Source organism: Pinus tabuliformis, chromosome J (genome assembly GCF_031772625.1).
Source record: "Pinus tabuliformis cultivar Carrire ecotype Pingquan chromosome J, CPIR1, whole genome shotgun sequence".
NCBI lineage: Eukaryota > Viridiplantae > Streptophyta > Pinopsida > Pinales > Pinaceae > Pinus > Pinus tabuliformis.
This window is the reverse complement of record NC_142295.1, coordinates 957,415,318-957,430,414: the sequence shown is the minus strand read 5'-3', so window position 1 is coordinate 957,430,414 and position 15,097 is coordinate 957,415,318. Positions and strand designations below refer to the sequence as shown.

Sequence of the window (15,097 nt, the reverse complement as noted above, 5' to 3'; positions counted from 1 at the left end):
AGTTCACACGGTACCTCAGCTTCTACAGGTTCAGGTGCAGGCAGGAGGACAGCAGACAGACAGTCAGGAGTTCAGGCTACTGATGGGGATGAGGAGGAGGAGTTTCATTCTCCTATGGGAGAAGCATGCTCAGGGAAGAGGAAGCCCAAGTGGCTTCAGGACACCTTGAGAGATGCCACATCTGTTGCTGAGCCGAAGAGGCCGGTCAGAGAGAGTAGACCACCTGAGAGATTTTGTAGCTATATGGCGATGGTTACCAGCATCCTTGACTCTGAGCCTTCTAGCTATGAGGAGGCAGCTAGCCAGCAGGTCTGGAGAGAGGCCATGCAGGAGGAGTATTCTTCTATCATGAAGAATGATGTTTGGGAGGTGGTGCCGAGGCCTGAGGGCAAATCCGTGGTTACTTCCAGATGGCTTTACAAGGTAAAGCATGCTGCAGATGGCAGCATTGAGAAATTCAAAGCAAGGTTTGTGGCTAGAGGGTTCTCACAGGTAGAGGGAGTTGATTATGAGGAGACCTTCGCTCCCGTGGCTCGATATACTTCGATCCGCTCCATTATATCGATAGCAGCAGAGATGGGTTGGAAGATCCACCAGATGGATGTGAAGACCGCATTTCTCAATGGCTTCATACAGGAGGAGGTGTACATTGAGCAGCCACAGGGCTTTGAGGTGCATGGGAAGGAGTCCCATGTGTGCAGATTGAAGAAGGCCCTTTATGGCCTGAAGCAAGCTCCCAGAGCTTGGTACTCCAGGATAGATGCATACTTGCAGGGGATGGGTTTCACAAAGAGTGAGGCAGATCCGAACCTTTACTTTATTGTGATTGGTGAGGAGCCTCTCATTCTGGTGCTGTATGTGGATGACTTGATCATTACAGGTGCAGAGAGACTCATAGAGCACTGCAAGAGAGATCTTGCAGCGGAGTTTGAGATGAAGGACATCGGCTTGATGCATTACTTTTTGGGTTTGGAGGTGTGGCAGGAGGAGGGGCATTTCTTCCTGGGGCAGGGGAAGTATATTGTGGACATCCTTAGCAGATTCCACATGGAGGATTGTAGACCCATGTCGACACCGATGATCACCAACTGGAAGAAGCTTCATGCTTCGGATTCCGAGTTGGTGGATCCCACATTGTACAGGCAGCTGATTGGTTCCTTGATGTATTTGGTCAACACCAGACCAGATATCTGTTTTGCAGTCAACACGATGAGTCAGTTTATGTGTGAGCCTAGGAAGGTTCACTGGGTGGCTGCAAAACACATTTTGCGGTACTTGCAGGGGACAGTGGATTATGGTCTGGACTACAGGCAGGGAGATGGAGTGAGATTGGCAGGATACACTGATTCTGATTGGGCAGGTTGTGCTTCTGATAGGAAGAGCACTTCAGGGTGTTGTTTTGGGTTGGGTTCAGCAGTAGTGTCATGGTTCAGCCGGAAGCAGCAGTTAGTAGCACTGAGTTCAGCGGAAGCAGAGTATATGGCAGCCAGTCTAGCTAGTTGTGAGGCCATCTGGCTTCGCAAGATGTTGTTTGGCTTATTTGGTCAGCCGTTGAGACCTTCAGTGATTTACTGTGATAATCAGAGTTGCATTAAACTCACGGAGAATCCAGTATTTCATGACAGGTCAAAGCATATCGGGATCAGATATCATTTCATCAGAGACCATGTTCAGAAGGGAGCTGTAAAGCTTGAGTATATTTCCACTGATGAGCAGGTTGCAGATATTCTTACCAAAGCCTTACCACGGGGCAAGCATGTCTACTTCAGAGACAAGATGGGTGTGGTGAGGAACACCTTCCTCGGTAAGAGGGAGTGTTGAAATTTGGTACCGGAGGACAGGTGGTTCCCTAAGGCTTTGATCTTTGGCCTAGGGAAAAGTGTCCAAAAGAATTTAATTTTTCTCCTAAAGTAACTTTATAATTTTTATAAAGTTAAATCTAATTTGAAAGTGACTTTAAGTGATAAAGTTACTAAGTCTAATTTTAAAGTGACTTTATAAAGTCAATGAAAAATTAGAAAGGAAAAGTGACTTTGGAAATAAATGACTAAGTGGGTCTTTATTAAAGTGGGGTGAATTAAAAAATAGAAAGTGAGATTTAAATGAGCATTTAATCTCAGCCATTGATCTAAATCTATTTCAGCCATTGGATTTAGGGATCACCCAAAAGTCATTTAGGGTTGGGTTAAGGGAGGAAAAAGAGGAAAAGATCATTCATTCTTTCATGAGCAGATTGGGAGAAGGAGAGCAAGAGAGCAAGGGAGATTTCTGGACAAGGAGGAGAAAGAGGCAGCAGTTTGGCACACACACCAAGGCAGCATTTCAGCAAATCTGAACAGCATAAAGAACAAGCAGAAAAAGGCAGATTTAGTGAGCAAAACAGTGAAAAAATTGATTTTCAGCACGAATATCGAGGAGGCGATTTTCTGCACGAATTTCGAGGTCTGTCCGTACAAGTCCGTACGGCCGTCCGTACAGTCCGTACAGTCCGTACGGTCCGTACATCCGTACGTCCGTACAGTCCGTACATCCGTACGGTCCGTACAGTCCGTACAGCCATTTTCAGACTGTCTGTTAGCTGAAAAAACAGATAAGTTTGCTTGCTGGAAAATTTCTGTTTTTGCTGATTTTTGCTGAAAAATATTTTCTCTGTAAAAGGCATTTTCCAGAAATAAAGAAGAGCTCTCAAACTGGTTTTCCCCAAGAGTTGTAGGGGGTTTTTCCAGGGTCAAGTTGACCAAAAATCACTGAGTTTAAATGTGTTTTTATGGCTGTTTTAATTGCTGATTTTTTATTTCTGCAATTTCCAGCACTCTGAAAAATTTCCAGAATTTGTGTTTTCAGCAATATTTATTTTTTCAGTCTGTTAAATGTATGGCTATGGGAATGGGCATTTAACTATATGGGAGAAATAAGGTGAAACTGAAAACCGGGGTGGGAAACAGAAAACATCTACAATAGCTACTTGGAAATAATTAATTTATTTATTTTAAATTAATTAGTTGGAAAAATTCAAGTTAGAAGTCTTTCTGAAGTCATGCAAAAGTTATCCCTTAAATTAAGAAGATAAGATTGAGTTATATTTGAGTTGAATTAGTTAACTCAGTTTACTGAGTTAAGTCCAATTAAATTAGTTCCAAACTGTTTGAAGAACTAATAGTGAGTTAACAGTCAATTGATGCATTAATGCACTCAACTAGTGCTACTCCAGTTAACTGAAGATTCCCTCATCAGAAACTCATGCATGTCTATTCTGAGAAAGACCCAATTGAGATAAATGTTCAAGGACAGTGTACTATCAGTTGCATGTGTTATCTCAAGGAGAAAACTCATGCATGTAGTCAAGGATTTATCCTTGAGGATTGCACAGTTTTGGAGGATTGGTTTTCCACTTGGTAAGAGAGAATCATCCACAAGGAACAGCGCAAGGAAATAGGAGCTTGGAGGGCAAAAAGGAAGGCTGGAGAGAAGCCAAGATTGCCTGTGAGCATCTGTGAGGATTGTACTGAGAGCTGGCTAGCTGTGAGAGCTAAGGCTTTGTATAATTCCTATGTATTTCCACCGTGTATGATAATACAATAGTGTGGAGTTTTTAGCTGAGGCTTTCCCCAAAGTATTTTCATGTGTATTGTGCCATTGATTCTTCTTCTTCTGGTTATATTGTTCAACTCAATCTTTAAGCTTCCGCAAATTGATAGTAGAAGTAGGTTATAGTATTCTGCTTTGATTTATATTGCATTATCGGGTTAACCTACACAGATTTTCTACATGGTATCAGAGCTGGATTTGTAGAGATTTACTACATGGTATTGGAGCTGTTAACAGTGTATTGAGAAGAGAATTCGAAGTTTGAAGTTCGGGGTGGCAAGTGCAAATCGAATTCATATCATACTTCACGGTTAGCCAGTGGCGTTCTTTGCTTGAGACTCGAGTATGCCTTGGAAGGTAGCTCGAATTACATAGCATGGAAAGATAGAATGGACGCTGTATTAGAAGACAATGGCTTGAAAGAATTCATTGATCGAGAAATCCCAAAGCCAGCTTCAACTAATGTACAAGAGTTGGCTGAGTGGAAGAAGTGTGTGGCGAAGGCGAGACGGATCATCCTTGAGGGAATCCGAGACCATATTGTCTTGAGTCTTCATGGAAAGGATACTCTATTTTCAATGTGGAAGACATTGAAGGACCTCTACCAGAACAGTAGCGACCGGAGGAAATTGGCGCTCAAGGACAAGCTTCGAAGAATCAAGATGGAGAAGGGCGATACTATTTCCACATATCTGAGCAAGCTCACCACCTGCAGAGATGAGCTTGGCAGTGTGGGAATAACTACTGCCAATGATGATATGGTGAGCCTTGCTTTCCTTGGCCTTCCAAAGAGTTGGAATAGCTACCAGGACTCTGTGAATGGAAGGGAGAAACTGCCGGATTGGGAACGACTGTCGTCGAGTCTTATGCAGGAGGAGATCAGGGGGAGCACACGAGATGGTTCTTCATCCAAGAATGATGATGAAGAAAATATGGCCTTAGCAAGTAAGGCAAGGAAAGGGAAGGGGAAGGCTTCCCATTTCAAATCGAATTCTTCTCATGGAGGGAAGAAGGGTGACATGTCTAAAGTAAGATGCTTTAATTGTCACAAGATGGGACATTATGCGACTAATTACCCATCGAAGAAGTCCAAGAAGGGATCCTCGGAAGGATCGGAAAATGAGGCATTAGCCTCTCAGTTCGAAATGGACTTTACCCTCATCACATGCATGGTGTCATCGATGATGGGTTGTGTCTGGTATCTTGACAGTGGAGCCTCATTCCACATGACCAGTGATAAAAATTTATTCAGCGCCTTGGAGGAGAAAGACCTCAAGATGCACATAGAAATGGATGACGACAAAAGGTATAATGTTTCAGGAGTGGGCACAGTTGCTTTTCAGAGGGAGCATGGAGCTCCTCTCACCTTCACAGATGTGATGTATGTGCCTGGATTCAAGAAGAACTTGGTATCGGTCGCAATGTTGGAGGACAAAGGCTACGATGTTGTCTTCTGTAAAGGAAAGGCGTTCCTAAGACACATAGCCATGGGTCAGACCAAGAGGATAGGGATTCAGGTGAAGAATCTCTATAAACTAGAGGTAGATGATTGTGTAGCATTGAGTACGAAAGTAGAATGGGTGCAAAGCCAAGACATTGGCGAGTTGTGGCACAAGCGGTTGGGCCATTTACATCATGGGGCTTTGAAGATAATGCAGCAGATATCTACAAAACTTCCCAAAGGTAAACTTGAGCAAGTTGACACATGCAAAGGTTGTAACTTGGGAAAGTACACCAATTCTTCCTTTCATGATCGAGACAATCGAGCAGAAGCTATCTTAGAGCGAGTTCATACTGATTTGTGTGGACCATTCTCGACGGCATCTACAGCGAAGCAAAGGTATTATGTGATTTTCATTAATGACTATTCTCGTAAATGCTGGATTTATTTCATGCAGAAGAAGGACCAAACTTTCACAAAGTTTTGTGAGTTCAAAGCTTTGGTCGAGAAAGAGTCAGGGAAGAAGATCAAGGCCTTGAGAAGCAACAATGGTGGAGAATATGTCTCTCAAGAGTTTAAGGACTTCTGTGCAGCGGAAGGAATTAAACGAGAGTTGACGGCACCTCATAACCCACAACAGAATGGGGTGGCTGAGAGGAAGAACAAAACTATTGTAGGGGCAACACGGGCAATGTTGCATGACCAAGGCCTACCACTTCACTTGTGGGCTGAGGCATGCAACACAGCGGTCTATTTGCAGAATAGAAGACCGCATCGCATACTTGGGATCAAGACACCAGAGGAAGTTTTCTCTGGTAAGAGACCAGATGTGGGTCACTTCGGGATCTTTGGCTCATCTGTATATTGCCATGTAACAAAGGATGCACGGAAGAAGCTTGAGCCGACAACAGAGTTGAGGATATTTGTGGGGTACACTGATACACCTCACAACTATCAGGTGTACTTGCTTACCAGTCAGAGGACAATGGTTCGCACAGATCTCGAGTATGATGAGCAGAAGGCCATGCGAGTTTCCCTTGAGAGGAAGCTCCAACTACAAGCTATGGAGGAACTATTGGTTCCTAAGGAGGAGGAGCCTCAGACTAATGTAGAGCAGCCGCATGCAGAGGTTCCAGGAGTGGAGACATCCACTCGAGCAGAGTCTTCCAGAGATGGACAGAAGCGCACAAGAGAAGCTGAAGGATTGTTGGAGGATGCGAGAGAGAATGTGGGAGCACCATCTTCTCAGCACAGACAGAGAAGGTCACCTGAGAGGTACACTGGATACATGGCCCTTGCTGGGGAATGTGTTGAGACCGAGCCATCTTCCTTTGAGGAAGCAGTGCAGCAACCGATTTGGGTTGATGTTATGGTGGAGGAGTATGACTCCATAGTTCGTAACAGTGTTTGGAACGTGGTTCTGAGACCAGAACAAGTCAGTTGTGAGTTCCCGTTGGCTTTACAAGGTAAAGCAAGCTACTGATGGTAGTTTGGAGAAGCATAAGGCAAGATTTGTTGCCCGTGGCTTTTTACAGATCATGTTGCTGCAGTATATTTCGACAGAGGAGCAAGATGTTGACATTTTGACCAAGGCATTGTCAAAGTGTAAATTCGAGTTCCATAGAGACAGGATCAGGGTGGCAGATAATCCCTTTCTTGTTAAGAGGGAGTGTTGAAATATGGCAACAAGAATATTCCAATTTAATTTGTTCTTGAATTAAATTGTGAATTAAAATCAAATTTAGTCTTAACAGCTACTTGGAAATAGTTAATTAATTTATTTTAAATTAATTAGTTGGAAAAATTCATGTTAGAAGTCTTTCTGAAGTCATGCAAGAGTTATCCCTTAAATTAAGGAGATAAGATTGAGTTATATTTGAGTTGTAATTAGTTAACTCAGTTTATTGAGTTAAGTCTAGTTAAATTAGTTCCAAACTGTTTGAGAAACTAATAGTGAGTTAACAGTCAGTTGATGCATTAATGCACTCAACTAGTGCTACTCCAATTAACTAAAGATTCCCTCATCAGAAACTCATGCATGTCTATTCTGAGAAAGACCCAATTGAGATAAATGTTCAAGAACAGTGTACTATAAGTTGCATGTGTTTTCTCATGCAGAAAACTCATGCATGCAATCAAGGATTTATCCTTGAGGATTGCGCAGTTTTGGAGGATTGGTTTTCCACTTGGTAAGAGAGAATCATCCAAAAGGAACAGCGCAAGGAAATAGGAGCTTGGAGGGCAGAGAGGAAGGCTGGAGAGAAGCCAAGATTGCCTGTGAGCATCTGTGAGGACTGTACTAAGAGCTGGCTCGCTGTGAGAGCTAAGGCTTTGTATAATTCCTATGTATTTCCACCATGTATGATAATACAATAGTGTGGGGTTTTAAGCTGAGGCTTTCCCCAAAGTATTTTCATGTGTATTGTGCCATTGATTCTTCTTCTTCTAGTTATATTGTTCAGCTCGATCTTTAAGCTTCCGCAAACTGATAGCAGAAGTAGGTTATAGTATTCTGCTTTGATTTATATTGCATTATCGAGTTAACCTACACAGATTTTCTACAATTTTTGTTCGTGGGTTATCTGGCGTAGTGGCCTCTCCGGCTCACAATGGGCTATTGAACCTGGACCCGTGATCATTTGGGAATTTTGGGCAGTGCTGGTTGCCTGTTTCAGAGGTAACTTTGTGATGACAGTAACTGGTTTGGAAATTTCCCTGATTCAAAATTGGTTTAGCAGTTTCAGTATCTATGGTTCTACTTTCTCTGCGTGGTTTTATTCTCTGTTCCAGCCTCCACTGACAGGCCAAAGGATGTTGTTGGCCCTGGGAAAGTCCTAATTGACATTGCTGAGCCTGAAAGGAACTGGGCTCTTGATAATTCATCGGGATGTGAGCTTCAGGGGGTTTGGAGATATCTGTAGGAGCCTGAATTGTAAAATTTCCTTGCCACTCTCTGCAAACTCGATTCAGAGTGGCCTATTCTGGCAAGGTAGCCTCTTCTTCACAATGTAGTCTAGCTCTAACTCCGATTCTGTCTCTGACTCTCATCCCTGCTCTCAATTCCTCTCAGACATTGAAGCTCTGAAGAGAGCTGACTATGATCTTCAAGTGAAGCTCTGACAGATGCACCACAAGCAGATTGATCAAGCAGAGTACATCCTGGCACTAAAGCAGCAGCTTTCAAAATTAGAAGATGAGGTTGACGCTCTCAAGGGGATCATTTCAGAGCTCAATCTAAGCAGAACTCTTCCAGCTCTTCAGGACCAATCTCAGGCCCCTGTAGCTATGCCAGATATTGATCCCAACAAGCCAACTATAGATCTGGATGATTTTCATGGCACTTGAAAAGGTTTCTGGTCCTGGACTAGTAATGGGGTTCTGGTTCTGATGTTATGCTACTGATTTTGGATAAATTTTGAATTGTTTCTCACGGTCTATATGTAATGAGCCTCTGTAGAGGCCGCCATGCTGTCTTCTTTGCAAAGGACGTTAGGAAGTTTACTAGGTGAATAGTAATTATGTACTGATGTAGTTCTGAAATTGCAAGATGTACTTCCCAAGTACTGGCTGCGACCGGGCGCAGATTTTCTCTTAATAATAGTCATTTTTGTTTTAAAAAAAAAAAAAACTGAGTGCTTTTTGCCCTGATGTGCCAAATACTGGTTCAGCAGCTGCTCTTTTGCAGCAAGGCAGAACTAGTGTTTTGAGAAAACCAGCTCATGAGAAGAAAATATCATCTATATTTGCATGGAGATCTTCACCATGTCATCATAGCCGCGTCCATTAAATATTGAAAATGCATTTGGAGCGGGAAATTTAAAATTTCTCAATCCAGCAGCTTAATCCTACTAAGCTTGCATGCCTTTACAGCGAGCTTCTGAACAAAGGATATGCCACTTTGTTCTTTAAGTAATCTTGCAAATAAGAAGGCATCACAGATACAATAATCACAACGAAATGGCCACACAAAACACATATGCCCCTTCAAACTTTGTTTTCTGGCAAATAAGAAGGCATCACAAATACAACAATCATAGACCCATAAAACATATAGGCAACTTAGGTTTTTTAAGTATGCTTGCAAGTAAGAAGGCATCACAAATAAAACAAACATAAAGAAAGGGACTCAGAACACATACACAGACACCTGCAAGCAATATTAGTACAGGAGTAAGAGACGTTGCTATCACATTTTCAATATGTCGCATGTAGCGCTTCATAAACCCAGCCTTATCTCACAGTTTTGCCAATGTGAAAAAAATACAGTATGTCTCCACTTACCATACTAGCATCGTCCCTTCTCATTCATAACAGCTTCTCACACACATCTTATCAGTTCTGAAATAGATTGGATTTGACCATGTTTTAAAAAATCTTCAGCAGGGGAAGAAGACAAGTATTAATGTGGAGGGATATGCCAGTGTAGCAAGATAGTCTGTAATAGCACATGTAAGGGAGGATGTCATCACATGAACGCAGGGTCCAGGGACTTGCATCCCAACTACAGCAGGTTCCAGATTGGTAAAGGTTTTGGTGCAGGTAATGTCTTATAAACAAACTCAATTTCAAAATTATATAAGTATAATTATTCACAACACACATCCAACCCAACAGCAATGTTAACTTTCATTATTTAAAGAGGAACATTGATTTAGAACAAAATCCTAACACAGGATGTGCCACTGTACCAATTAGATCTTACATAGATAACAACCACAAACAAAAACAACCCACTAGACATAAATTATCAATATTATTGAAAATACCCTCCGAAATTTTAACTCTGAGACTGGGTACCTCTTATATTCAATTGTTTTAATGTTGAAGCCAAGAGTAGGACTGATATTACTAGTGTCCTCGCCATTGATTCGCATCACGATAGTAGTCTTACCTGCATTGTCAAGACCCCTGAAATGGTGGATCAATTTTTTGAATGGATGAATTACAACCCAATAGCATTTTCTATCATCAAAACAGCTTACGCCGAATATCCACAAACAGATGATGAGAAACATTCTAATGAAACTTACACCATGAGAATCCGCATCTCTTTTTCCTTCTTCTTGACCTTTCTGATTATGCTGAGAAGGCCCATTGCTACTACTATTGGTTTGCTTGTTCGGCGGGAGGAGATACAGGTTCTGAATGCAAAGTATGTTTTTGAAGACGGGAAACGAATGAATTTTTCAATGCCAATGATTCGAAGGGGACCCAGCATCAACCCCTCGTTAAACAATGCGCTGGAAAATGTTAAGAGGAAAGAGTATCTATTTTTTTTTATTTCTTTGTTCTTTCGGAAAAGGGGAAATATCAAAGCATTTTATCTTAAAATATTAGGTTTTCAAAGACATCTTAAAGTTATAAGTGAAAGTTATGCAAATACTCTAGCAGCTAGCACTTCTTAAAGTTATAAGTGAAAGTTATGCAAATACTCTAGCAGCTAGCACTTGGATTCTCGAGATACTCTATTTAGCAAGGGGTTTGTAAAGAACTATAAGCGTTTTATTGTGACGAAGAAGCATTTTTAGCTTTGTGGACGTCTTATTTTTTTATATGAGAAAGTATGGAAATTTTGTTAAAAAATGACAACAAAATGAGAAAAATATTGTTGTGTAATTAAATTTTTAAGTATACCCCAATGTAATGTAATATTTTAATGAGCTTGTAATTAAATGAAGTTCGGGTATTGGGTATTAAAAAAAAAATATTTAATTACAGTGATGTGTAATTTATTGGAGTGATTTATGCTATGTTTAAGATTAAATTTATTATTACATTATATTCGAGGAATATAATTGGGTATTGATCATAGTTGTGTGGGAATAGTTTCTAATATTTTAGAAATTGATCCTAGTTGTATGGGAACTTTTTGTCACTATACGGAGCATGGGAGCTGAAATAAAATGTTCCAAATTATGGTTGTGCGATTTTGAGAATTTGGAAATGGTTTTGAAGTGGTTAGCTTAAGAAAGCATACGCTAGTGGATGAGTTTCCAAAAATGGGAGCTTGTATGGGCATAAAAACATTGGTTTTTTCTTATTTTTGGCCTACTCATAGCGACCAAAGCCCTTCTCTCTGTTGGATATTGGACTCAATGCTCCTCGTGTGTTTCGCGACATGGATTAACCACTTCTCATGGATCCTAATGTTGGCGATTGTAGCAGAGACTGATCCCTATAGGGTTTGGTTTAATGGCAATCATGAACCCAAAAAGTGGTATCAGAGTGACATGTCTTGAGTTCGAAACTCACTCCACTGAAACTAGGGGGAGATTATTGGACATTGGGTTCAATGCTCCCCATGTGTTTCACAACATGGACTAACCACCTCTCATGGATCTTAACTCTGGCAATTGTAGCAGGACTAATGCCTGTAGTTTTTGTTTTAACAAAAATAGTGAATCCAACGCTTTCATCCTTCAAAGGCCAACGTAAAGGTAAACTACTTACATTTTAAATCAAAGTTACTATTGACCTCTTAGTTAAGCTATTTAAGGTTTAGTGCATTATGGACTAAGGAGTTGTGTTTTTTTTTTTTAATTACTTATATGTCAACAGATGTTATTACTATATCAAGACTGATTACATATTTTTTTGGGGATTTAGTCGTCAAAGACCCTCTATCCATACTAGAGTATAGAATTCTTAATGGGAAATCAAGGTGAACAACATAGTATAATGGTTGGTCTAGACCTAAGCTCAAAAGAATGAATCCAAGAGAAATGTTTTCATTAAGGAACCAAGTTTTGAAACTAATGAATTACGCTAATGGTGTTGTATTGTTTTGACACAAGCTCACTAAGTGAACATATAAGATGTGTGAATGGTGTTAGTGTCTTCAAATAACTATATTAAATGTGACTTAAGGTAATATGCTCAAGTTTATGGGGTTGGTTTTCATCACTCCGTTGTGGAACAAGGCACTGGAAAAAGGCTAAAAGAAGTGCAGAAGGAAAGAGTATGTATTTTTTGTTCTTCCCGAAAAGTGGAAATAGAAAAGAATTTCATTTTAGAATGTTAGGTTTTCAAAGACATCAGTGAAAGTTATGCAGATACTCTGGCAGCGAGCTGTTGGGGTAATCTATATAGCAAGGGGCTTGTCGAGAAGCTAGGAGCATTTTATTGTGAGGCTTCACAAGAAAAGGGTCAAATACATCAACCAGATGAAGAAGCAATCTTTAGCCTCATGGACATCTTTCTTTCTTTATGATGAATTTTTTTTTTATATGAGAAAGTATGGAAAATTTGTTTAAAAATGACAACAAAGATGCGAAGAATATTGTTGTGTAATTAAATTTTTAAATATACCCCAAAGTAATGTAATATTTTAATGAGCTTGTAATTAAATGAAGTGCGGGTATTAGGTATTAAATCTTTTTAATTTAATTATGGTAATGTGTAATTTATTGGAGTGATTTATACTATGTTTAAGATTAAATTTATTATTACATTATATTCCAGGAATATAATTGGGTATTGATAATAGTTGTATGGGAATGGCTTCTAATCTTTTAGAAATTGATCCTAGTTGCATGGGAACTTTTTGTCACTATATGGAGCATGGGAGCTGAAATAAAATGTTCCAAATTATGGTTGTGCGATTCTGAGAATTTGGAAATGGTTTTGAAGTGGTTAGCTTAAGAAAGCATATGCTAGTGGATGAGTTTCCAAAAATGGGAGCTTGTATGGGCATAAAAACATTGGTTTTTTCTTATATTTTGCCTGCTTTACCATTCATAGCGACCAAAGCCCTTCTTTCTATTGGATATTGGACTCAGTGCTCCTCGTGTGTTTCGTGACATGGATTAATCACTTCTCATGGATCCTAATGTTGGCGATTGTAGCGGAAATTGATCCCTACAGGTTTTGGTTTAATGGCAATCATGAATCCAAAAACTAGTATCAGAGTGACATGTCTTGAGTTCGAAACTCACTCCACTGAAACTAGGGGGGTTATTGGACATTGGGTTCAGCGCTCCCCATGTGTTTCATGACATGGACTAACCACCTCTCGTGGATCTTAACTCTAGCAATTGTAGCGGAGAGTAATGCATGTAATTTTTGTTTTAATGGCAACTGTGAATCCAACTCTTTCATCCTTCAAAGGCCAACATAAAGGTAAACTGCTTACATTTTAAATCAAAGTTACTATTGACCTCTTAGTTAAGTTATTTAAGGTTTAGTGCATTATGAACTAAGGAGTTGTGTTTTTTTTTACATTACTTATATGCCAACAGATGTCATTACTATATCAAGAATGATTACATATTTTTTGGGGGATTTAGTCATCAAATAACCTCTATCCATACTAGAGTATAGAATTCTTAATGGGAAATCAAGGTGAACAACATAGTATAATGGTTGGTCTAGACCTAACCTCAAAAGAATGAATCCAAGAGAAATGTTCTCATTGAGGAACCAAGTTTTGAAACTAATGACTTATGCTAATGGTGTTGTATTATTTTGACACAAGCTCACTAAGTGAACATATAAGATGTGTGAATGGTGCTAATGTCATCAAAGAACTATATTAAATGTGACTTAAGGTAATATGCTCAAGTTTATGGGGTTGGTTTTCATCACGAGATTGATTTTCATGGTTACAAATGTGTTGAATTTGTGATGGTCATAAGCAATGCACTTGTATGTGTATCATTTTTTTTAGCTTCTACCCTGCAACGATGTTAGTAGCAGACACTTAAGAATCGCATAACATCTCTCCTTTCCATTGGCCTTTTTGTCTTGTCTTAGACATCACCAATGATAATACTACAATTTGGTAGTATCAATTGTTTTCCTTGCCAACATTGCTCAAACGATTTGTAACTTACTACTCAACTTTAAATGCCATGGAGGCATACTTGAAAATTAAGTAGCATCAACCTATTTATTCACCCACATTCTTGTCAATGGGTATTTCGTTCATCCTTGTGGTTTCCAACCCATTGTCAAATTTTGAAGATCATGGAAGCTTACTAGTTGCCTGGTAATTTAACTATTGCTCAGTCTGTAATAAACATATAAAGCTTATATTTGTTTTCTTAATCATTGACACATGATTTATTTTTAATCATTTTCGTAGTATCTATTTATGTTTGTAAACTTTGTTTACACAAGAAGGAAGAGTGTATATGCATGATAAATTGTGTTGGTTACTAGTGAATTAATCAAAATTATTTGCCTAATTGCCTAAACAATTAAAAAATGAAAATGGTTAAAATCCATATATCCATGTTCAATAGCTACCTAAAAAATTTTCAATAGATTCACCTAACCATGTTAATTTTTAATATACAATTACTTAAAAATACTGTAAATTAGGAAAAATACTCCATTTCATTCATTGACTAGTAATATAAAGAGAGCCTAATTTTGACTATAAATGTGTTGTTATAAAAAAAATGATAAAGTAACTAAATTTTTAAATCTATATTATTGTCATTCCCAACTTGATATTTCTTACAAATTTGGGAGAAGCTTCCAACTGTATTGGATGCTCATACTATATTCTCAACATCCCCCCATTCTCAAAACACGTACAACACAGTGAAAAAGAAAACAATTACTTATTTAAAAGTTTATATTAGCAAATTGTAATTTTTTTCTATAGTTTTGTATATTGATTTCTTTGTCATACCATTGGTGGATGAGTTTTAACTCTTACTTTGGAGGCAATGACATTGGTATTTAGAAAATAACTCATTGTTTAATCCCTCCATTCAATTTCCTCTTTATTGTCTTCCTCACAAACCCCCGTAGGTATCTCAATATCCTTTATCTTCATTTTCAATGATTGCCACAATTAAGAATGTAGCATTTCTAGTGCTTATGGTAATTCAGCGCTCATTTCTAACCTACCATGGCGTGATAGTAACATTCACCTCCTCTAACATGATCCTTTACAACTCACATTCTAAGTTTCAAACTTGCAATTGCATCAAGTGTTATTGCTATGTGCACTTATTGAAATTATGATGCAACAAGGAAGGGATAATTAGTATAATAATAGATACTTTGTGGATGATGATGATTATTGTCCACTGAGACCAGTTTTGGCATATCAAAGCT

The 15,097-nt window shown here is 39.2% G+C and overlaps 1 protein-coding gene across 1 annotated transcript in view; it reads right to left on the bottom strand.

Moving 5' to 3' along the window:
- TTN5 (ADP-ribosylation factor family protein) overlaps positions 1-10,281 on the bottom strand; it is a 163,523-nt gene extending 153,242 nt beyond the window's left edge. Inside the window, exons 1-2 of the mRNA XM_089375979.1 lie at positions 10,060-10,281; positions 9,827-9,937 (exon numbers count right to left, since the gene is read on the bottom strand). Of these exons, the coding sequence (XP_089232105.1) occupies positions 9,827-9,937; positions 10,060-10,247 (299 nt within the window). The 5' untranslated portion in view covers positions 10,248-10,281. The remainder of the gene's footprint in view (positions 1-9,826; positions 9,938-10,059) is intronic.
- Between the last annotated feature and the right edge of the window lie 4,816 nt (positions 10,282-15,097).